Source organism: Aulostomus chinensis, chromosome 11 (assembly GCF_037954235.1).
Source record: "Aulostomus chinensis isolate RoL2024-O1b breed Wild chromosome 11, RoL_Achi_v1.0, whole genome shotgun sequence".
NCBI classification, from domain to species: domain Eukaryota; kingdom Metazoa; phylum Chordata; class Actinopteri; order Syngnathiformes; family Aulostomidae; genus Aulostomus; species Aulostomus chinensis.
Genome location: NC_141330.1, coordinates 12,099,392 through 12,122,182, shown reverse-complemented (window position 1 = coordinate 12,122,182; position 22,791 = coordinate 12,099,392). Strand labels below are relative to the sequence as shown.

Below are 22,791 nucleotides of genomic sequence, written 5' to 3'. Positions count from 1 at the left end.
TATGACGACGCACCCAAAGGCCTTATGGGCAATGTAGTGTAAATACATGTAAATAAAGCACAACCGCTTCCTGGGTTTTATTTAAAATTTCTGCCATCGGTTCTCGTTTATTTTGATGTTCATCTGTAATATATACATTTATTGTGGATTATGTTCCCCATATTGATTCCAAATATTTCCTCCTTTGTTCTTCAATTTGTATTATTTCAATTTTTGTATATTTTGTTCATTTAAAACTATGCCACCTTATGTGGTAGAAGAGTGATGAAACACCACCAGCTATACTATAGAACCACCAGCTGATCATTACAGACACAGAATATATTTTTAAAGGTAAATATATATTTTCAATAGTGCCTCTAAGCAATAAACCAGGTTCCTTAAAAGTGTTGATATTTACTATTCTATATTATAGCCTCGCCATAATAAAATGTCAGTCTGCCTCTTCCCATACAGCTATATCATTCATTTCTAGTAAATACTGCATTGTCTTAGTTTATTGATAATATGCACAGACATTATAGACTGTTGTAATAAGGGAGTCATCTTAACACATCCAGCCTTTAAATACAGATAAAGAGCTGCAACCTGTAGGAAAACAGATCATGTTCAGGACAAATGTCTCTTCATCCAGTTTGCTCCCGTTCTGTGTGTTATTGCCATAGAAATGTCATCTCTGCGTTGTAAAGTACCGTCACAGTGTCACAGCGCTGATAAACAAACCCAACAGCCAGCAAAATTTCAAGAATAGGATGAAAATTAAAAGGAAATTATGGAAAAGTGAGATGAGCAATGCGTTTATGTGCCATTTAAAAAAGTAAAGTAAATAAACATGATGGCTGAAGGCTGTTTGGTTTCGTTTTGTCCAGCTTCAACATGACGTTTGCTCTTCACCGGTGCTCCTTTTGTGTTTCTTCTCAACAGTGCCAGTCGAGTGCATGCAGTAATTTGAAGACTTGTGAGATTTCTTAATTGCAGTCATACCGTACATACTGAAAATGAGTGGTTTATTTTAAACTAAAACACTTTAATTGGCCTTCTTGTTCTGTACTGGCGCCAGTACATGACACCGCTCCTTTATAATAACTTTTCAAACCTTCTCTGCGAGTTCTGATTAATTCATATATTCTATCTTGTTTACTAAAGGTAATACAGTGTCTCTATGCAAAGTTGCACACTTGAATGTGGCATTTATTGCTGCTACATCTTCTTCCTGTCCTCCTTTGTTCCCACCTTCTCTACGGCGTCCCCATCAGTAAGTAGAAGGTTAGCGCTACTATGAGCAGTAAGCAGAGTGGAGAATTGAAGGTCTGGTAGGCGGTGGAAGGCATGAAGATGTCCTCGTACTTGTAGATACTGATCATGTGATCGCTGACTGGCGGGCTGTCGATGTCGTGCCTCGTGATGGAGCCTGTGTGAGGAAGCAAGACCGCGTTAAGATACCGGGAAAGACAACAGGCACAAAGACAGCTGACATCATGCTCACCTTGTATAGCAGGTCCCCATGCAAACAGGTAATACCATGACAGGTGTAAGTCCACCAGTGTCTCCTCTCTGGGGACGTACAATGGCCTCTTAAAGCGACAGGTCACACGGTTGTTCTCAAAAATGCCTTCTTCATCTCTGGCCGGGTTCCTCTTGATCTCTTTGGCCCACTGGCCGACGTTGTAGAAGTGATGAATCCGCACACGTCCGTTATCGTCATGGACACAGCCCATGACGTCATCTCCACCCTGAGGAAGCAGATAGGAAGCAAATAATGAACAATAGAAGGTCAAGGCCTGACTCCACAGTGTCGTCTGCTGAAGAATGCATCTACATAAAGAGACTTAATTCACTGTTTAACATTTTGAAGAATGAAGCAAAATTGTTCATTTCATACTTTATGAAAACCAGAGGTCTGACTTTAAACACGTTTATACATGTAAATTGGGTGAGGCAAAAGAACACAAGTCATTTCAAGTTATTATTTAGGGAAAAAATTGTGCCAATCAATCGTGCTCTTGACTCTTGACCTCATGCGTGGCTTCAGCTTGTAAATGTAGCGCTGCGAGTAACCAAAGGAGGGCAGCGGGACGCCTCGCCTGTGTCTCATGTGCCAGGAATTAAAAGAAGAAGAAAACTTGATTTTCTTCCCTTTGCAGTTTACTTTGGAACTATTTCATTCCATCACTTATCAGAGAGAAGAAACACCTGTGAGAGGAAAGAAAAATACATTTTGATTGTTCGGCTTGCGACTCAAGCAACTGCCTCAAAATATTTAGCTCATAAATAATATTGTCTCCAACATAAAAATACCGCAAACTAAACAAACATCTGGGCAACATCGAACATACGGGGTTAAAACACAGGTGTTATTTTAGTTTAGACGTAGGTACAGGTACAACAGCCTCTAGTATGTTGCATGTTTTGCCTAAAAATGAGCTGACAGACTCGTACATCATACATGTACATGACACGAGTCACTTAACTAGAAGGAAATATCTAACATTTTGTTAACAGTTTCAACATTTAGGAGTAAAAGTAACTTTTGCTTTGCGTTCTTTTTTTCGTTTTATAGTTAATTGCAAGTGTAACATGTTTGATTATGAGTTGCACATTTCAGTCACTGACAGATCAGGACAGTCATTGCAGAGAGCTGCGCCGAGGTTTGTAGGGCAGCTCACCATCTTCTTGTCCGAGGAGAAACCTACAGCCACCCAGCCGTCGGTGTCCGCGCTCATCTCGTACTCCACATCTGTCCCAATGCGACGGTAGCTCAGGAAGTAGTCACATGTCTCTGCGTCGCAGCCTGGCTTTCCGTACCTGGGCGAGGACAAATACACATCTCTCTAGTCACATGATCCCAGGGCTTCACAGTATCAGGAAGGTAAGAATGTAGGGGAAAAGAGCAGCGCTGGGTCTCTGCTGGAGGGTGAATCCTCTCCTAACCTTATGCATCCTTTGGTCACTCCACAGTCGCTGACTTTGATCTTGGCGAAGGGATCCACTGGCGGGGCTGTGGGGAATGGATAACCTGCAGAAATGCAAAGTCAGCACATTGTTGGTTACAAACACACACATAAAAACCCACTGTTCAAACACTTGAGGCTTTTTTTTCTAATACTGTGTGTGTGTGTGTGTGTGTGTGTGTGTGTGTGTGTGTGTGTGTGTGTGTGTGTGTGTGTGTGTGTGAGGAACAGGAGGGGGTGGGCAGCCCACTAGGGAGCTGGCCAGGGTGCTGAAAGCGAGCTGGATGTAGGACAGAATTAGCGTGCATGTGCGGTTTCTGCACTTAATTTTTTTCGGTACGTGCACAATTAAGTGCGCACGAGATGTAAACAAATCCATCACCATCTCGCCCGGTGTGCTCTTTACCGTCATCGGACAGATATCTGGACTCCAGGAACTCGGAGGCGAAGGTGCTGTAAGAGTCCTTGTGAGGCTCCTGGTGGCCCGGTTCTCCGTGCTCCCCGTGTCCGGCCCGCAGTGTTCCCTCATCGGTGGGGCTCGGCGCGACCCCCCACCAACCGCTCTGAATCAGCAGCGTCAGGAGCTGCACGAGCCTCCGCGGAAAAATCATGGACACGGATGCAAAAACACACAAACGGCGATTAGACGACACAACTCAGATCAAATCCAGCACCCGATATTGTTACGGTGTATTCGGAGGGATCCATCCTGGCGTCACCAGAACTGGCTCCGCATCCTGGCTGCCGTTTGACTGTTTATTCCCTCAGATCCGGCGGATGCGGGGAGGGGGGGGGGGGGGTTCAGGACTGCTGACCTTGTGACAAAGAAGCTAATCCAAGTGTAAATTAGCCAGATCGGTAATCTCACCCCCTAATTGACAAACACGCTTATAATCCTCTTTGAAATCTGGATCTTGATGCCCGCGAACGCTCTTTAATCTGATTTTCATATTCCACCGGAGAATGGAGACGGCGGGAGGAATGGTTTCGCCCGGCCTGGCCTGGCCCTCCTCTCCCCCCAGCAGTCAGTCACGGTACCCACCAATGAGGAGCAGCGACGTGCTGTTAACCGGATCAATCAGTCGGGGATTTCGCTTCATACAAACCATGATGCCACACTACAAGTGATGATGATGATGACGGTGCACATAAGCTGGCAACAATTAGGAAGAAGAAAACGTAAAACGTACAAAAGCTTCCGGTGTTAATTTTAGATGCTGTTTCTGGATTTAGTCTCGTACGTGCAGAGCCAACGTTAGAATAACGAGAACACATTTTGTTTACAATGTCAAATGATTTTCAACATCAAAACACATGACTAACCACACATGATCAAATATTAAAAGCAGTTTCGCTCAAAAAAAGTCAGAGTAATTTAATTCTACTCAGAGAAAAGCATAGCTACTTTAATCTAGTTTTACTGCGGGCAAACGATTTTGATTTAGTCTTTGGACTTTTAGTGGTGTTCCAGTAGATGAAACCTCCAGATGCTTCGGTCTCCTTTTACCCACTTTGAGTCGATTGTAGCTGAGTAAATATGAAAAACTGTGGCCGATGAACATTTTTTAATCAACTTTTTGTTCACAAAATTAAAGGAGATTCCACAGTGGGAGAACCAAGCAGCGTGAAAATAACAAGTAATGGCCAGCAGAATTATACGAGCTAATAAAAGAGCAGTAAAACTTAATGGCCCCAAAAGCAGCCTTTAATTTCTTCTTCCCATATCCTTGATATCAGCTGCACCATCGGCTTTCATGAAATGCGGGTCGTTTGTTCGGCGTCAGAAACATCATGTGACCCTTCAGATTTCTCCCTGTCAAACGCAACTCTACCCTCCTCCTCCTCTTCCTCCTCTTCTTTGTGGCTGTGCGCGGTTCTGCCACACGATGGTGATAGAAATCCACTACTTAGAGAGACTTTCATTGCGTCTGGAGCGCTGGGTCTTTGAGATTGTTTTCATGATTTTGTATCTTGTGTCTTCACTCTGTGCGCTTGGAGTAGATTTTCATCGGTATAATTATTATAGGTCAGAAACACAGAGGAAATCATGTGGCATCACGTCAGCGTTTATCACTGTGGCTCCTTCTTGTTAAACAGAATAACAAATGACTCAGTGACGGTGAAATTCATATTTTACACCAATCAATGTCCAGTCATCCTCCAATTTTTACATGATGACGCACCATGATTTCGCACTGTAATGAATTCTCTGTTTGCTGGAAAGACCAACAAAAACCTTTCAAAGTAATCTGATTACCGGGGAGCTGGCCGCGGTGCTGAAAGACCCAGAGGAAACACACCAGATGTAAGACTAAATAAGGGTGCATGTTCGGTTTACTGCTGTTTATTTATCAGTATAAATGCACTGTTTGCCTATTGTGTATGACATGTACACAAAATCCATCAACCTCCAGTACATCTGAGTAAGTAATCTAAAATCTCATTACACATTAGAGGCAATGACACATGTATTCCTGGCAAAACGTTTTCATTCCTGATATGTTCAGTATCAAAGTCTACCAGCAAGTACGTTTTGTTATATTTATTTACAAAATGAGACATTTGATGATGAGATTTGAGTTAAGACATTACCATCTCCTCCTATGATGGGGTTGTTGTTTTTTTGTTTTTTGGGTGGGGGTTAAATTTTCTGTTGTTCTGTTTTGTTTTTTGTTTTTTTTTGTTAGGAGGGACAGTTGAGAGAAGAAGCTGAATTTGCTGTTCAAGCCCGCCTCCTGTAGGTGACGCTGCTGTTACACGGAGAAAAATACTCACCGCCATCAAAGAGGCTGACGGACACCTGCTATCTCACACCTGGACTTCAGTCCCTTTGGTGGGATTTGAATACACCGACAGTCATTTAATGTAACTACTCACATTCACCTTAAATACTGACACACTAATACTGTGTAACATTACTATATTATATTAGTATAATACTAATACTGTGTTTTTCTAATTGTTGACAAAGCTTTTGCTCCTGCCATCACACTTTAACTGCGATATACAGAGCCCCAGAGTGGCTGTAAAGAGATGTCCCTTGATGTTGTTTTTGTGTGAGAAAAACAACAACAAAGATTATTATGAGGCCCCAAGATATAACTTGTTCCCTCAATTTAGTTATGCTGGTATCATAAAATGTGACTTGTTCCCTCATTTTCAATATATGAGGCCACAAGATACAACTTATTCCCTCAGATTAGTTAATTCATGGCAATGACACATCTTTTTTTTTTTTTTTACCTCAAGTTAGCTATTTGGAGGCCACAAGATAAATATCAATTAAAAATATCAGATAACTGAGGAAACAAGTTATTGCTTGTATCCTCAGAATAACTAAATTGAGGGAACAAGTTATAGCTTGTGACCGTTTTATGTCTTCAAAAAATATAAAAAATTCTCTATGCCAACTCCAAGACACCACAATCTTCAGTGTAGTTTGCACGCACGCACGCACGCACGCACGCACGCACGCACGCACGCACACACACACACACACTGATCTGTGTAAAGGTCCTGAAGGGCACCATTCATGCATTTTTTTGTATACACACGTGTGCTCATACGTGTGTATACATACAAGAGCACCTGACCTTTCACCTTTCCTCTCACACCATTTCTCTCTGCAGACACAGATCAACCTGATCAATCACTTCTCTTGTTCTCAATCCACCCAATTATCCTTCGTTTATCCTTCTATTATTTCCACCCCCACCCCCCACCCCCCACCCTCCTCCTCTCTTCCTCCCAATTACCATTCCGTGTAGGGGCAACGCTTGACGTATAATGAGGAACTCTGGGCGTACCAATCTTATCTTGATAGCCTTAAAGGGCCACTCATTAACACAAACACACTCACTCTGTCCCACACACACACACACACACACACACACACATACATCTGTCCCCACACATCATGCTATAGAGAGAGATGGAGTGACAGAAAGACAGAGGGACTTGATGGAAGCAGGAGGAGAGGGAGAGAAATAGAGAATAAGACAGGAGAGAGGAAAGGGATGGTGGAAGAGGAGTGATGAGGAGACGATGAGGTGGGGGTGGGGGGGATGCGGATGGGGATGGTGGGTGGGGGGCTGTAGTCTGGTAAATGTCAGCGTTGTGTCTCCTGGGCTTGAGAGACGAGTTAGTGACAGGAGAACAATGGCTGCTGGATCCATTCAGAAAGGCAGCTGCTATGAGTGCATGCCTGGATCTGTCTAGTGCTCGGCCATCAGCGGGCACTTGTGAAGCCAGAGCTAAACACATATGCACACACACTCACAGAGACAAACACGCCAACATAAATTGTGGGTCCGGACACACAAGGTAAGCCCTGGATGTTATGAGGGATCAGCAACGATGTGGATGGCTTAGTCAGGGCTGTCAGTCAATTACAGGCCAGCTGAACACAAGTCCTGCCCGTTTGTGTATTTCATCTAGACTTTTTACTTTATAAAGACAAAAAACAACAACAATAAAATTGATGAAAAGTGGATATTGACTTTGCATCCAAAGAAGGTGCCGATGATTTGTCTTTGTGCCACAACTTCACCGAAGAAATGTTGCATCGGCGCTGTGGAGGACTGAAACTGACAAAATCAAAATAAAGAGAATGAATGCCTAAAATTGATCAAATACAGCATCGACAGGTGTTTTTGTCATTTTAATTTTTCACTTTTTTTTTCTATAAAAATCGTATCGTCTCTATTTTTGGTTCACATTTGAATTTCATTTCCTTTCTCACTTTTTTTAAACTGTTCAATGGGGTTGACTTTTCTCCAGACTTGGAAGACGTTTTTGTGGCTATAAGTACATTTAAAAATCAACGAATGGAATTAAAATGGAAACAATTAGCAGAATGTTTTCACATGGGACTTAAATGAAAATTGCAAATGGGAATAAATAAAAACTAAATAAATAGGGGTATTCATACAAATGTTAACACATAGAGAAACAAATGTAAACAGAATTATTTTGTCACATTTGATCAATGAATGCATTTTTAATATTATTTATGGTGCATTTAATAGGTTATTAATTTCAATAAATGTTCTCGATAATTATCCCCCAGTTTGCCACTTACGTGTATTGTATTTACACTTCAGTCGGACCCAGAAATCAAATAACTACACCAACTGTTCTGCAAAAATTTCAACAATCTTCAAACACTCTTTTTAAAGCAAAATAATACATTTAGCTTTTTCCTCTGCGGTTCAAAACAAAGACAAATGTCATTTTGATCATCAAAAACTCTCCATGTTATCTTGGCTCGGGTTTACTGTTTGAAGAACAGCAGATATTATTTGAGCTAGAGTTAGAGAAACTCACCTCTGGGTATTTTTTTTGCTTTTAACATCTAAATCCAATGTTGGACACCTCCCACTTCAATCACCATGGGTCAGGAGTTAGATCATTTATTGACTCGCCTCCACGTATGCGGCCAAGCTATTACCTCTGTCTCTACCCCGCGCTCTCCAGCAGTCATAAAGCAGGTGTGTGATCTCGCCGCAGGCCTCCACACCCTCAGGCCTTCATTTAGGGGCTGTCACAAATCACTTTACTCACAGAGGACAATGAGCACTATTGGCATGTTCTTCTGACTGCTGAACGAATGCACAAAGACAGTTAGAAGACATGCGTCTCTACTGGTTTACCCTTATTACACTTACTGGTTGTGTAACAGCAGAAACTGAACAAAAGAATGTCTGTCTTTGTCTTGTTTGCATACATGATTTGGTTTGTGCAGTTTCTCGACTGGGATCTCTGTGTCTACAACGGCTGAAAAGTTCCATTGTGCTGATGAAATGTTTACTTTAGAGATGAGGAGGCACGGATGAAGCATCGATCAGCACACATCAAACACCCCCCCCACACACACACACAACAACGTATGTACATACAACACACTCATACAAATGCACACATATACTGTATACTTCAACCACATGCACAAGTACAGCTGACAGAGATCATCTCAGCCTCTTGGCCTGCTGCCATGTGAGTGAGTCTCAAAGCTTGTATTGACAGCTGCCTTAAAGTGCTTGTTGTCAGTAGACTTATCCATTAAGCTGTGACACTGCTCTCTCTCCATATAGACACACCGACTGGCCCGGCCTTAAGCAGTGATTATGGTGTTGGGCACCTGGGGGCTGCACCGTCATTAGTCTGGTTAATCAGAGCCTTGCTCCAGGTTAAGCTTCACAGCCTCAAGAGACAGACTGATGAGCTGATAGCCGTGCCCAGCCTACAGTTCTCCGGTCTGGGCTGCTGTGGCTCCCCTGGCCCCAGCCTGCTCCAGTCAGTAATCTATAACGCTCCCCTGGAGCACCGTGTGGAGGCTCAGGCTCCTGGACAACACTGACACATGATGCATGGTAATAAGACACACATAGAGTGACACACTGTCACACACACACACACACACACACACACACACACACACACACACACATACACACACACACACACACACACACACACACACCTGTTCACATACCTCCACATTTGCCACTTATTCAGTGTTAGAAATCATCTGAGTTTCAATGAATTCGCTTCCACCAGCATTATTCAATGCTCCAAAACAAGCTAGTAGCAGCAGCAAGCAGTGACCTTGGCTTAGTGAATGACGTGATTGGACATCTAAATGTTTAACTACCCCCGTCTGAGGGTGCAGTAACAACCAGCTCAGCAGAATGAGAGTATAATGACCGCAGGGACTGCTGGGTTTTAAAACAGGGAAATCCAAACTCATACACACTCACATATACAAGCAAATCCCAGGATAGAGGGGCCTCAGCTCAGCAGGGACCCTCCAGAGAGGAGTATCCAAGCCAGATCTGCCATTGGCCAGCTTCCTCTATCCCAGTGTCCCCTGTGAGCTCATTAGCCCCAATCATAACCACTTCCCTATATGTCTACTTTACACGCTCCATCCATCGCTACACTGCCACACACAAATTACACCCTCCATCAGGATCCAGTGGACGGTGTGTTTGTGTGTGTGTGTTAATGCAGGAGTGCAGGTGTGTATAAAGGACAAGGAAGGACAGAGAGCCCCATGAGCCCCCTTCATATTCCCCAGTGGACTTTGCCGACCCCAGTGCAGAGAGGAGACAACTGCAGGTGAAAGATATGGCAGAAGTGTGTTTTCAGGTGATGAAGTGGATGACCAGGTTTGAGTTTGGGGGGCTCCATACTGTGCTTTTGTTCTGTGTGACCCAGATGCGCATCAAGGGAGAAAGGGAGGAAGCAGAGGATGGAGTGGGGTTTGAGGAAAGAAGGAGGTAAAGAGAGAAAGGCTTTTCATTTAAAAATGAGTGTTGGCTGCAGACACAGGAGGGACCCCAGAGATCTACAGAATGGGATGAGATAACAAAGAACCCCATCATCACTTTAGTGAATAGATCTGTCTGTCTGCCCCTCTTTATCTCCCTCTGCTCTCCCCCTTTTCCCCAGCATCTCTTCCTCTCTTAATCAGCCTCTCATTGTGTCATTACCTGAACCTGTAGTCTTAATCAGATGCTTGGCACAGACATCATTGCTATCCACTGCCCTTCTCACATGTCTGCACACGCACACACAAACACACACACGCTAAACAAACACATTTTAATGCAACACCAATCATGTCATTTACTCAATGAGCCCTTCTCCCCTCCCTCTTGTAGCCCCCAATCCAAACATAACACATGGGACACCCAGCTTGCCTGTCTATCAGTCTACCAACACACTGCTGGTCTAAAAATGTGTATGTGTGTGTGTGTGTGTGTGTGTGTGTGTGTGTGTGTGTGTGTGTGTGTGTGTGTGTGTGTGTGTGTGTGTGTGTTTGTTTCTGGTGTGTATTCCAAGGGGAGGGAGAATGATTTTAACTCAGTAACCTGAATCACCTCCTATCTCAAATCTTTGCGGCATGAATTCTGTATACACACACACACACACACACACACGCACACACACACACACACATAATATGCATGTCAGTGAGTGTGTATTGATAATGTCCATTAGCATATTTATGATCATTGCCAGCCTCTTATTGTTTGCACGCTCCATTAATCTTCATCTGCTTGCCACCGACTGACAGCTCAATCTACCAGGCCATCACTGGGCACACACACACACACACACACACACACAGAATGCATAGTTGTACATAGTGTACTTGCACGAGTAATCGAGGGGCATTGTCTCACATATGCAGACACACACAGTCAGGCGGACAGTGTGATTGGCAGTCACCCCTTCGTGTGTAATCACTGGAGGTTATCCTCCCCAGCTGTGTGGCGTTCTGCTCAGCTTCTCCTGTGCAGCGGTGTGGCGTCATACCTGTGGGCTGTGAGTTCCTCCTGGGCCGTAGGTGTATCATGATAGTGCCCCTTGATCAGGGCGGACCAATGCACGTCAACTCATGGGCACCTCCTCCCTCATGTACAAAGACTCCTTCCCTTAATCACCTAAACACACAAACTTCTGTGGAGAAACATTCAAGTTATTTTACTAAACTTGCAGGCTGTGTGTGTGTGTGTGTGTGTGTGTGTGTGTGTGTGTGTGTGTGTGTGTGTGTGTGTGTGTGTGTGTGTGTGTGTGTGTGCCAAGACTGAGCGCAGCCCAGTGGGAGGTCTGTTCTCCTGTTGTCTCTTTCTTTCCAACAGTGAAGAGCACTCAGGAAGGAGGGATGTCTGGGTGATGGTATATTATACTCACATACAGCAACAGATGAAAGACAGATGGAAATACATCTTATTAAAGCTAATTTTCCAGGTGGTTCACCACCATCGTTGCTTAAACTGAAGGGTTTTATTTCATCTTTTTATAACCCAATATTGTTCTTTGCTTCTCTAAAACCTCTCTGACCTGTTTGGAGCACTCCTTGGTCTTCACGGCGCCCGCTTTCTCAGCAGTGTTGCAGACTGGAGCCTGTCAGAGCAGTTATACTGTATATAACCAGGTCATGTGACACTTAGCCTGCAAACAAGTGGAGATTATTATGTGATTTCTGCAGGTAATTGGTTGCACAAGGTCTTACTGAGGGGCCTCTAAGCAAAGGGGGTGAATATAAATGCACACAGTACTTTCCAGCTTTTACATTTGTTCACAACCATTCTTTTTCCACATTTTTTTGGACCAATTTTGGTAGGTCCCTTCTATAGCCCCCCCCCAAAAAAACCACAAAGACATTACAATTTAGGTCATCATAGCTGTGAAATATATGGACTCCAAGCTGCAGCGATATTATTCTGTGTGGTGATGTAACCTAGTAGCTTGAAAGTTTTGCAAACTGATTTTGCTCATTTTTTCCAAACATTATTGAGAACAACACTACTCTTAAATACCTCCACCAAGGTGATATGAGACTGAAGACTTCAAGCAAACTGATAGCAAAAAAACAAAACAAAACATTATTTTTACTCTATTAAACAGATTTTCCTCGAAAACATAACATGGCCTTCCTCGGTCTTGGTCACTGAACAGCCACTGATCGCATCACATCCTTGGCAGAGGAAATAAACGGCTTGTAGGCAGGAATTTACTGTCTGGAAATCAGCCTTTCTTAGCAGTAAAGACTGCACGTGGATGTAGAAGTTAGCTTGGCTCTCTCTTAAAATCCCCACACATGACTGAGGCTTGTGAAATAGATTTGTCAGCTCTGTTGATGGGTAATGATAAAATCAAATGTGGTAGGTATTTACTTCAGTTCGCACTACATTGATAATTCTAACATATCAGAGAGTTATACTCCAATTCGACACACACTGTGAGTATGCTACTGCTGTCACAAGTGGGTGTTACATGTCTGTGCAATCCATTTCTTTTGTTTCCTTCTTCCTGTTGTATTTCGTTGTGTCTCATCTACCCGTTCTCCATCAGCGCTGGTGAGCGTTTCCTTAAAACATAACATTTTTTACGAATCAACCCGCTGTGAATTACTCGAGTGAGATCTATGGACGTGTTTATCTTTGAGCTATAAGACGCTTTAAACCACCAGTGTACATACAGGGTAGAGCAAGTCGTAACGTTTCTCTTTCCTGCATGGCCATAAAGCTGTTTTTATAGAGGCTATGTATAATATTCAACTATCAGAGATGATAGAAGTTTTATTGTGATCTCCCACAGAGGGTTGAGTTTTATGCAGCTTTAGTAAATCATTCCTTTCCTTGGAGGATATCAGCTTTTGCCTGCGTGAGTAGAGTTGTGCAGTGTTAACATTTATGGGTGGAAGTTAATATATTTGAATAGTTTATGGGGGCAGTAAAGTGTGAAATACATAATTTGCTAACATATACCATGTAAAACGTCTCTTACAGATGAGCTGTGAATACAAATGGTGGTTTTCTTTTGTTTAAGCGGATTCAGTCGCGCGGCGTGGCTCAGAGGTAGAGTGGCCGTCTAGCAACCGAAGTTGAGCTGGTTTGAGCCTCAGTTCCCCCGGGTGACCATGTCGAGCAAGGTACTGAACCCCTAAGTGCTCCCGATGGCCCTGCGACGGACTGGTGACCCGTCCGGCCTCTCGCCTGATGTCAGCTGGAATAGGCTCCAGGCCCCCCTGGATAAGGATAATGGATAAGCAGCATAGAAAATGGATGGATGGATTCTGTCGTTCTAGACCAGTTCTCTCTGTCCATCCCCAATGACATAACTCCCATCAGCTGGAAGAGAATAAAAGAATATTTCATGAGGAACAGTATTTTTTTTTAAATGCATTTTCCATTGATAACAAGTCAAAATATCTTTCAACAACTGGAGTTCCATGGATCAGTCGTGTGGAGGGAATGACAACTATAATACTGTGAGGAATACAACAATATCAGGAGTGCTTTTCCTGATTGAACTGCCACGCACCGCCATTAAAAAATATCATTCTGCATTGAAAAATAAAAGACTGAATTGCATTTTAACTCTTGTCTGGTTTGTCACACAAACGCAGTAAACATTTACTGATCCTGCTGTACATCCCGGCGACTGCACACCTGATTTTATGGTCAAAGAAAAGCTATCAAACGCTCTACTAGACACTTGTAAATAAACACATATTACAAACCCAGCTGTCCGTCTCACAACTCACTCCTGCTTCGTTCCTGTACCATCTATTTTATTGGATTTTCTTTAACTCCTGATTTCAGTTTAAAAGAGAACTGACAACAAAGGTTTAACTCTTGAATCTCAATTGTCTGCAAGATGAAAGTTGAAAATCATTTCAAGATGACAATAAATGATGTTTGTAGAGCGCTTTAGATGACATATTCATGGTGTTGTAGTCACATTATTAATTGATGACCTGCATATAAATAAACCAGGCGAACGTGTACCAGTTATTACTGCATTCTGATGGACAAACACTGTACTGTTAGTAGGACATTTGAATGAAAACGAATCTGTCTTATAAAAGTTGTGTATATATCATAAGCGTGTCTTCCATTCTTTCTCTCAAGCGTGTCAAAAAGCTTGTGAGCGAAATGAATTTGTTTTAGAACACAAGAATCTCACTAACCAGAGAGAGCGTAACTACTTTATTGATATAACCTCATTCATTAGACATGGACCTTAATAACACACAGCATGTGCTGCTCTAAGCACCTTCCAGTACTCCTGTTACATCTTTGTTTTCAGGCCAATGAGTGCATGACCTGGTTAGAGCGCAGGAGGAAGAGTTCAGATTGATGCGCCAACACTGCGTTTCCCTCGTCATCATCTTCATTTAGCCTGTGATTAACTCCCAATCACAACATGTGATTAAAAGTCGGAGTAAAAATATTCCATACATATTTAATACTGCGCTAACAAGGTCCCCAAACTGCCAACAAAATAGATATACACTCAGAACTCGCACACACTCCCACATACATCTTTCCTCGCCTGAGAACACACACCTGAACATTTCATGGCTATCTCCCCCACACCCCGGCGCTGGATAGTTGGAATTAGAAAACCAACCCCGCGGTCTCATTAATTAATTAAACACCATGTGCCAGTGGCACCTGGGTACCGGTTATCACTGCTACTCAGACACACCGTGATCTCAATAACCACGTCACCACAGGGCACACAGAGGCGAGGTGGAGGTGGATGGAGGAGACATTGATTCTTCTTGTACAACTTTGAGTTAAAGACAGTTTCTGTTGAAAGGAAAGCAGGATGTAAGACACCTCAAGTTTCCTGCTGTGTGTGTTTGCCTTTCCTACAAGCATCGACGAGGCCTTTTCATCACCTCATCGTGCAGGACTATGAAGTAGACACATCCTCCTCTTCCTCACTAGTTTCTACATCCATTTTGAATCCTAAAGCCGTCGTTTATATAGTTAATTTCTTAAAAACAGAGCAGAACCAAGCGTTATCTGTCCCACAGAGATTAACGAGCCAGAAAGCCCTGCGTATAACACTTAAGTAAAGATTAAAAAAAAAAAAAAATCAACAAAAAAACCTAGATGATCTCACGCAACCCTGTGGACAGAATTAAGCCTAGAAAGAACATTCAGCATGTTTGCATGATCTCAACAAGTAAGGCATCATCTATTTTAAAAACACATTTCATATTTTTGATATCTTGTGATGTCCTGAGGTTCCTTGTGTTGTTTTTATGTGATCTCAGTGAATCGAATTCCTGAAACAATCTTATTCATATTGAATATAACAATGACTCTTTTATCAATTTGTACCAAGTGTTCGCCACATCAAAAAGCCCACAAACAACAAATGTTGCAGTCATAAACGCAGTCAACAGATTCTGTAGCCCTAACAGACCCCCGGACACTCAAAGATTGTCGTATTATATCGAGCACCATTCTCAACTGCTTTTCTATCTACTCAACAAGGTCAAGGACAAAATGAATCACGTACATAAATCGACAGACACGCATCAATATTCAAAAATGTAGATTTCAGTATCCATTCCAGATTAAACCGAAGCTACAAGCACTAATTAGACCTACTGGGAAAATTAATTGTCAATTCTGAAAAACAAGCGGTATCGCTGTTATCTACATTTCAGAAACGAACTCAGAATCAATAGAAGACGTGAGAGTTGAAAATTCAAAATTCTAAATAAAAAAGGAAACAAGCATCTCTTTCTAAAATGACTCACGGTGTCCAAATGGCAGTGTGATAAAACATCGATTAATAGGTGACATATTATGCAGCCAGGTAGATTAAAGGCTATCAAGGCATTTCAGATGTTACATAACCTGAATATTTGGACCCCTAATTATCTGAAAGCATCTTGCAGTTCATGTTCTGTTCAACTCACAGGAACGATGGACCTTTTAGGGAACTGGAATAATATTTTCCCCCAGCCGACATGGAAACAGGTGAGATTTGATGAATATATATTTAGAACAGCTGAACTTCCTTGTTGTGATCAGGGCTGTTTGTGTGGTTGACAGCAGGAATGCGTCAAAACCTTGAGGCAGTGGCGAAGGCGTCGCTTGGGTAAAGGAAGGACCCGTTAAATTTGGGGGTTGATCCAGTTAACGCACAGAAACTGTTAACGCTTTTAACTTTGGGTTTGGCTGAGGTCACCATTTGTTTCTCGAGATTTATTTAATTGAACAAAACGTTATTTGGAAAACAGGCCGACACAAATATTTAAATTTTCTTTTCGTACCAAGTTAAATTTGTATGTTTGAGTTGAGAATATGAGAGAAGTGATTTTTTTTTTTGTCACCAAATCGTGCAGCACTAATACACATTAATCCATTAATAATGGGACTTTTTCCATTCAGCCTAATTATTGAGATTTTTGTTCATGCCTAACTTAAGTCTGCCAAAAAAAGAACAATGTGGTGAAGAAGTCACTCATCAACTATTAGCCTTTTAAATTCAATCCCACACACCAGTTTCTCCTCATCTGAATTCAGAGAGAACTTTAAGGAGGTTAAAAGCCCGAGGATGAGCAGCTGCTGCCTTCTGTTGTCTCTGTAGGTTGATAAGAGTGTGTCCACTGCAGAGTACGGAGACTTGATCGAGTTTGTGAACCCGTGGTTAGGATTTGCTCTTTGGGGAGTTTACATGGGAGAAGGCCGTGTTATCCATTTTGGAGTGGGAGGTAAAAGAGTGAAATATTACATTTATGATTTTTTTGGGGGGGGGGGGGGGTCGTGTTTACAATAACCCAACTGATTCTTCATACCTTCCCTCCAGATGAGAACATGACGCAGAAGGCGTGCAGAAGCTTCATGCAACAAATGGTTCCGAAGTCAAAAGGTGATCGTGTTCTGAAGAGGACCAGAATCTGCGCACAGAGTATTACTGATATCAAAGTTCCTGCGGGAACCCGTGTCAGGGTCAACAACGACAAGCACCGCCTGGCTCTGTCTCCTCTGGAGATGATGAGGCGCCGCTGTGAGACTTTTCTGCACCAGGAGTTCAAATACGACTTGCTCAACTTCAACAGCGAGCATTTCGCCACGTTCATTCGATCCGGTCACGCCGTGTGCAACCAGGTTTGTTCCCTGGCGAGTGATTGTCGTGGTAAACATTAACGGCAAGAACAAATGTAGTCATTTAACAATTAAATAATTCTCTTTTTTTTTATTTAATTTTCCAGATTCCCTTCAAGAAGCAGGATGAAGCCCACGCAGACACAACTCAAACCCTCCAGTTGATAATGCAGCAGCGCATGGAGACAGAAAGCTGAGATCTTCTGTGATATTTCACGTCTGTTGACTTTATTAATGAGCTAAATAGAAATACTTCACTGATAAACTGTCTGGGAATGTTTCAGTTAACGTCTCGCAGCACAAATCCGTTCAATGAAATGAAAAGGGGAAAAAAAAAAAGGATGCAACATTAACAATGTTTGTGTGACTCCTCACAAACTACTATAAAAGGCCAAAAAAGAGAAAGAAAGAGGAAAAAAAAACTTGTCAACAAAGCGAACCATATAAGAGGCAGGAAACTATGTGTCCTCTTGTTTATTAAGACTTCAGGAATGTCAATAAGAGCATTTCTATACAGTAGGAGGGCTGAGGAGGCCCAGACACAATGACCTTCTGCTATTCTCCTCATTGATAATGACCCAGCCGCTGGCACACTGCCCATCAGCCAGACCTCTAATGAAGCCAAACACTCTCTATCATCTGCTAATAACCTCCACGCAGCAGCAAGAGTCATGGATAGGCCAGCGTCTTCTCAATGCTAGGAGGGGAACAAAGCTCTGGGTGGACAGGAAGTAGTGGAAAGCATCCTGTTTATCGATCTGAGATGGTACACTGCCTGATGGCAAATGCTGGTAACTACATTCTTCTTCTTCTTCTTCAGCCCCCAAAAAAGACAAAGATGACTGTAGAGGGGACGGGGAAAAACAGACGGAGCAAAAACATCTCTAACAATCAATCCTTTTTTTTGTGAGCTCATTTTTTAGGCTCTTGGTTGCTGTGCTGCTACACATATGCAATTACACACACACTTGCAAGGGTGGTATTTTTCAGAAATAAGGTAAACTCGTTACTCTTTTTTTAATTGGTATAGAGATTCTGTCCTGTATCTCAGCAACCCCTCAGGGGACGGCTGATTAATTGTCCCGTTAAGTCCTCATAATACCCCCCCAACTCACACACACACACACACACACACACACATATACATTCTGTATAAGATAACACACACTTCCACTCTCAAGTTTCACAGTTCTGTAGCAAAATGTCTTCACATCACCGGCTCAGGCTGACAATGTAGCGGTGCAGCTGGTCTGAGAAGGCCTGAAGAGAGAACTTATCTTGTACCCTCTTCCTTCCAGCTTGTCCCATATCCCTGCGGAGCTGTGGCTCCATCACCAGCCTCTCCATGGCCTTAGAAAAGGCCTCCGCCGTAGGCTCGCACAGAAACCCCGTCTCCCCGTCTGCCACGCTCTCCAGGGGCCCCCCAGAGTTCACTGCGATAACAGGACAGCAGCAGTACATAGCCTCCACAGGAACTATCCCAAAATGCTCTCTGCTTGGGGTGTACAGCACTGCGTCACTCCCTCGCAGCAGCGCCACCTTTAGTGAATCCGAAGGGGAGCGCAGGAAAGTCACACAATCCTCCAAGTGAAGCTGCTCTGCCAGGTCTTTCAGTTCAGTGTAATGTTGAACATTCTCGGTAACGCGGTCATCAAAGCCTCCCGCCACCACCAGGTGAATGCCTGCTCCTCGGCCTGGAGGAAGCCTGCACCTCAGGACTGCCACAGCCTCCAGAGCCAGTCCCAGGTTCTTCTTTCGTTCATATCGGTTCAGCGAGAGAAACAGGCAGGAGGTTCCTTCGGGGAGAAGCCCTTCCAGGCCTTGTGTGTCAGCAGACGGCTGGTCAAAGGTGCGCGTGTTGAGGGAGGGATAGAGAACGTCCGTCTGGACTCCTCTTAGACTCTGAAAGGTCTCCCTGAAGACGCCTGCGGTGAACTGACTGTTTACCAGAATCTAAGAGGAAGTATGGAAAATGAGTTTATGAGGATCTCACATAAATCTCCTTTCCCTGTTGGTTGGATGGCAGCCTGAGGTCTCTGAAAGTCTGGACTGAAAGTGATGTCATTTTATTCATATCAGGGCTTCATGCTGTATCACATTTTAAATGATCTAATTTAGTTTATTAAAGCCCTTTAGCTGCAAAATGCCTCTATTTTAATATCTTGATTTATTCAACTTTATTCTTTCACAGTGAAGACTTTGACATCTGATTATAATCAAATCAAAAGTGTTTGTAGGCAAACAATTTGAAGATGACAGGGTTTCATGACGTGCGGCTACAAAGTGTTGCACTGGAGACGGACGACAAACATCTGCATCGGCTGGAAAACGTCTGCAAGTGAAGCCGGATGCACAAGTGACGCATCCATGGTGACGTCTGAGCCAATCACAGTTCCTAGCTGCTACACGATAAACTCGCACATCCTGAGCTCAGAGCGCCAAAGACAAGCAATAGTAATCCTGACTCACATCTGGTTTTACAAGTTCAAAAACAATAATGAACATGGATGAGTGATCTCAGCTATGGGTGAAGGTCCAAACCGCAGCAAAAATAAAATTCAATCTGTTTTGTTTTTGTTTTTTTTTTAAAAGACAATCTATGCAGTTGACGCTTTTGATATTCAAATGGAGATGCAATCGTCAACCCTGTCGACCCAGACTGGAAGATGCACGGGGATGAATTCACATTCATGGTCTCCAGAGGATGATCAGTCCTCAGCGATACTTTGGACATCATCTCATTCACCCCTGCCACCATCAGCAGGTCCCAATTCTTTGATTTATGACAAATAATAACTAATTAATAAGCACGTTGCCAAGCTGTAACAGGCCAAACTTGGAGGGTCAATGCTATGTTGCACAGTGGCCACATTAGCATTTAGCACAAAGCTTCTTGCTGAGCCTCGGCCAATTTGTACCATGTTACCTGCGTGCAGCAAAGCTGAATCATTTCTCAGTGGCTGTACTTCTGCCGGGTGTCTAGGTTTTATCTTAGATGTTTGTGTATGAGCCAAGATGGGTTACAGGTATTCATCTATAAGTCACACTGCAAGTCAGGGTAAATGTCAGTGTCTTCACTCCCAGGGGTCTGTGCTTCTTTCCTGTCCACAAACTACAACAGCATGACTCAGAAATAGTTCATAAAATTGCTTTTATCAGGTTAGGAATTCTTTTCAATATTTTATGCATTCTTCATTCTCGCCTGAGCATTTACTCTCAGTAGCCTTAAGAGGCTCAAAAAGCAGGCCACATCATGAGCAACTTTCCAAAATTAAAAAAAAAAAATCCCTATTTTAGTTTGTTGTATTTCATTATTTTGGGGGGGGAAGGTGGGCTGGGCATTCCTTTGTAAAAAAATATGTTTTTGCAGTATGAATCCAATGAAGTGAAGTACTAAATCAAAATCCTGTCTGGTTAAGACATCGTCGCTTGTGACCCTCGGTGTTTACGTACCATATCAGCCATGCCAGTGGTGCGTTCCTCCAGCAGGTCGATGGGAGCTCGGTAGAGCTTCTTCAGGGTGGATTTCCTCTGGGTCAGCAGCTGGTCCGGGAAGTGACAGTAGAACAGAACCTTCTTCCTGTGACGCGACAGTCTCAACACTGGGATACACACTGACACCTGGGGTTAGAATGACAGGTGTTTAAAAAAAACTGTTCCTCCTTCACAAATTAAGCAGTACCAGGATTTATTTATTCCTCTTACAGCAGACTGTCATTTAAAACACGGTTTTCTGTTTTGGCAGAACAAAACAGCCAAAAACTAAAATTAAGGAAGTATAAAAACACAGCTACACATTATAGTATTTAGTTTTATCAGTGATTGTGTTTTAGAGAGATTGGTGGGACCTGAATATATTTGTGTGGAGACTTAACAGTGGAGCGCACCCATAGTTTGTGACATGGTTTAGTCAAAGGGCATGACAGAAAACAGGAGCCATGAAGACAAAGAGGCTGTTCTCTTAAACAATCCCTTACACGAAGCAGAAGCCTCAAATGAACTCAGCAGCGAGACAAACAGTTACAGCGGCTGTGTGACACAACTAACCTGGTCACAGAAGATTACATCATACTCCTCCCCACTGAGGAAGACCAAGTAGAGCGCCACATAGATCATCCTCAGGTATGCACACAGGGCATGTAGGTAACCAAACACACTGGTGGGGAGCCAGTCGCCCACACACATCTGTTTGAGGACACATACACATATCGCCCAGATAAATATAACACTTGTGCATATATATTTGGGATTGTCTGTATTTTTGAGAGACAATATTTTGTGTGTGTGTGTGTGTGTGTGTGTGTGTGTGAGAGAGAGAGAGAGAGAGCATGAGTGAGTGTGTGTGTGTTTGTTTGTTTGTTTGTTTATTTCTTCACACACCACAGGCAGATCTGGGTCCAGCGTCTCAGAGAAACAATGGGTTGGGTCGTAGTGGGCTGTCCAGATCTGGACGCTACATCCTTGAGACTTCAGAGCAACAGCAGCATCGACAACCAGCCGCTCTGCTCCACCTATACCCAGGTCTGGATGGAGGAACACCACCCGCACCATCCTGGACACAAATACACAGAGGAAACTGAATTTGCAATATATTCTCATTCCAAAGAATGATACATTGTAGAAGAAAGTGCCTTTCTCTGCAAGATATCTTTTTTGTTTTGTTTTGTTATCATTCACGTCTACAGAAACAGATAGAGAACTATGACTCCAGTCTCTCTTTCAAAAAGGGCAACTGCATTGTCTGGACTGAAAAAAATCAAGTCTGTGACGCTTAATTCATCATGTCAGTTACGTCTTTAAAAGATCTCCACTTCAAGCAACGCAACGCTGTCTTTTCCCCAAAGTACTATGAGGAGGTCAGCATTATGGTACACGTAAAACGTTAAAATAATTAAGAATGTCACTAATGTTACTTTTTGTTTTGAATAACGTGACATATCTTGTCTTCGGCTGCAGTGATAAACCCATTTGAACTCATATATCTAATAATATAAGCAGAGCTGTTTTTAATCACAGCACAACAACCACGTCTCAGTACAAGTCAAATATAGTTCACCTTTACTTACCTGAAGATAACTCGACCAACCAGTCAAAGTTTGGCTACCTAAGACTATGCTAGTCTTGCTCAGTGTAACCGCAATACTCCTGTCATGAAAAAATACCGTCGGAACGCCATGTTGGCTCAAGTTCTCCGTTGAAGTCAGGCTCCTCGCGCTTCGTGATCGCGCCACAATGGCGCCAGTTTCCCCAATGGAAACCACACGCCCCGTAGCAGACACGTCTTCTTGTGACCCAAGGAAGCTCTTGAGGTTGCCTTTGAATTAAAGTGAAAAAACAATTACCAAATTTCATGGCACATAAAAAATTTACTTTGCAAAATATGTGTCACCAAAGCTGTATGAATTTGTTGC

The 22,791-nt window shown here is 43.0% G+C and overlaps 3 protein-coding genes across 4 annotated transcripts; 1 reads left to right on the top strand and 2 right to left on the bottom strand.

The window, feature by feature from the left end:
• Positions 1-93: 93 nt before the first annotated feature.
• frrs1l (ferric-chelate reductase 1-like) lies at positions 94-3,963 on the bottom strand. Its single transcript, XM_086218561.1, has 5 exons — positions 3,358-3,963; positions 2,932-3,016; positions 2,667-2,805; positions 1,487-1,733; positions 94-1,411 (listed from the first exon to the last, which is right to left on the bottom strand). The coding sequence occupies exons 1-5, from the start codon at positions 3,560-3,562 to the stop codon at positions 1,239-1,241; spliced, it is 849 nt and encodes a 282-aa protein (XP_086074687.1). The 5' UTR covers positions 3,563-3,963; the 3' UTR covers positions 94-1,238.
• A 12,232-nt stretch (positions 3,964-16,195) lies between these two features.
• LOC147253387 (phospholipase A and acyltransferase 2-like) lies at positions 16,196-17,577 on the top strand. The gene is made up of 4 exons (XM_086218781.1): positions 16,196-16,249; positions 16,863-16,986; positions 17,082-17,383; positions 17,488-17,577. Exons 1-4 carry the CDS (start codon positions 16,196-16,198, stop codon positions 17,575-17,577), a joined length of 570 nt encoding a protein of 189 aa, XP_086074907.1.
• alg2 (ALG2 alpha-1,3/1,6-mannosyltransferase) lies at positions 17,493-22,645 on the bottom strand. Of its 2 annotated transcripts, none has more exons than XM_086218554.1 (5): positions 22,543-22,615; positions 21,761-21,932; positions 21,428-21,565; positions 20,834-21,001; positions 17,493-19,333 (listed from the first exon to the last, which is right to left on the bottom strand). In XM_086218554.1, the coding sequence occupies exons 1-5, from the start codon at positions 22,554-22,556 to the stop codon at positions 18,593-18,595; spliced, it is 1,233 nt and encodes a 410-aa protein (XP_086074680.1). In that variant the 5' UTR covers positions 22,557-22,615; the 3' UTR covers positions 17,493-18,592. The 2 variants fall into 2 exon arrangements, with proteins under 2 accessions (XP_086074680.1, XP_086074681.1); XM_086218555.1 differs by having other exon boundaries at positions 17,494-19,333; positions 22,447-22,645.
• Between the last annotated feature and the right edge of the window lie 146 nt (positions 22,646-22,791).

Bases quoted from the DNA above. Each gene is read 5' to 3' on its own strand.
- LOC147253387 (XM_086218781.1), top strand. From the start codon at position 16,196: ATGGACCTTTTAGGGAACTGGAATAATATTTTCCCCCAGCCGACATGG. The intron at 16,250-16,862 runs GTGAGATTTGAT...TTGTCTCTGTAG, and splicing joins CCCAGCCGACATGGAAACAG to GTTGATAAGAGTGTGTCCAC. The intron at 16,987-17,081 runs GTAAAAGAGTGA...CCTTCCCTCCAG, and splicing joins TATCCATTTTGGAGTGGGAG to ATGAGAACATGACGCAGAAG.
- alg2 (XM_086218554.1), bottom strand. The intron at 21,566-21,760 runs GTGTGTGAAGAA...GTCCTCAAACAG, and splicing joins TGGACCCAGATCTGCCTGTG to ATGTGTGTGGGCGACTGGCT. The intron at 19,334-20,833 runs GTACGTAAACAC...ACTTCCTCTTAG, and splicing joins CCACTGGCATGGCTGATATG to ATTCTGGTAAACAGTCAGTT.
- frrs1l (XM_086218561.1), bottom strand. From the start codon at position 3,562: ATGATTTTTCCGCGGAGGCTCGTGCAGCTCCTGACGCTGCTGATTCAG. The intron at 2,806-2,931 runs GTTAGGAGAGGA...GTCCTCGCCCAG, and splicing joins GTGACCAAAGGATGCATAAG to GTACGGAAAGCCAGGCTGCG. The intron at 1,412-1,486 runs GTGAGCATGATG...TTCCTCACACAG, and splicing joins ATGGGGACCTGCTATACAAG to GCTCCATCACGAGGCACGAC.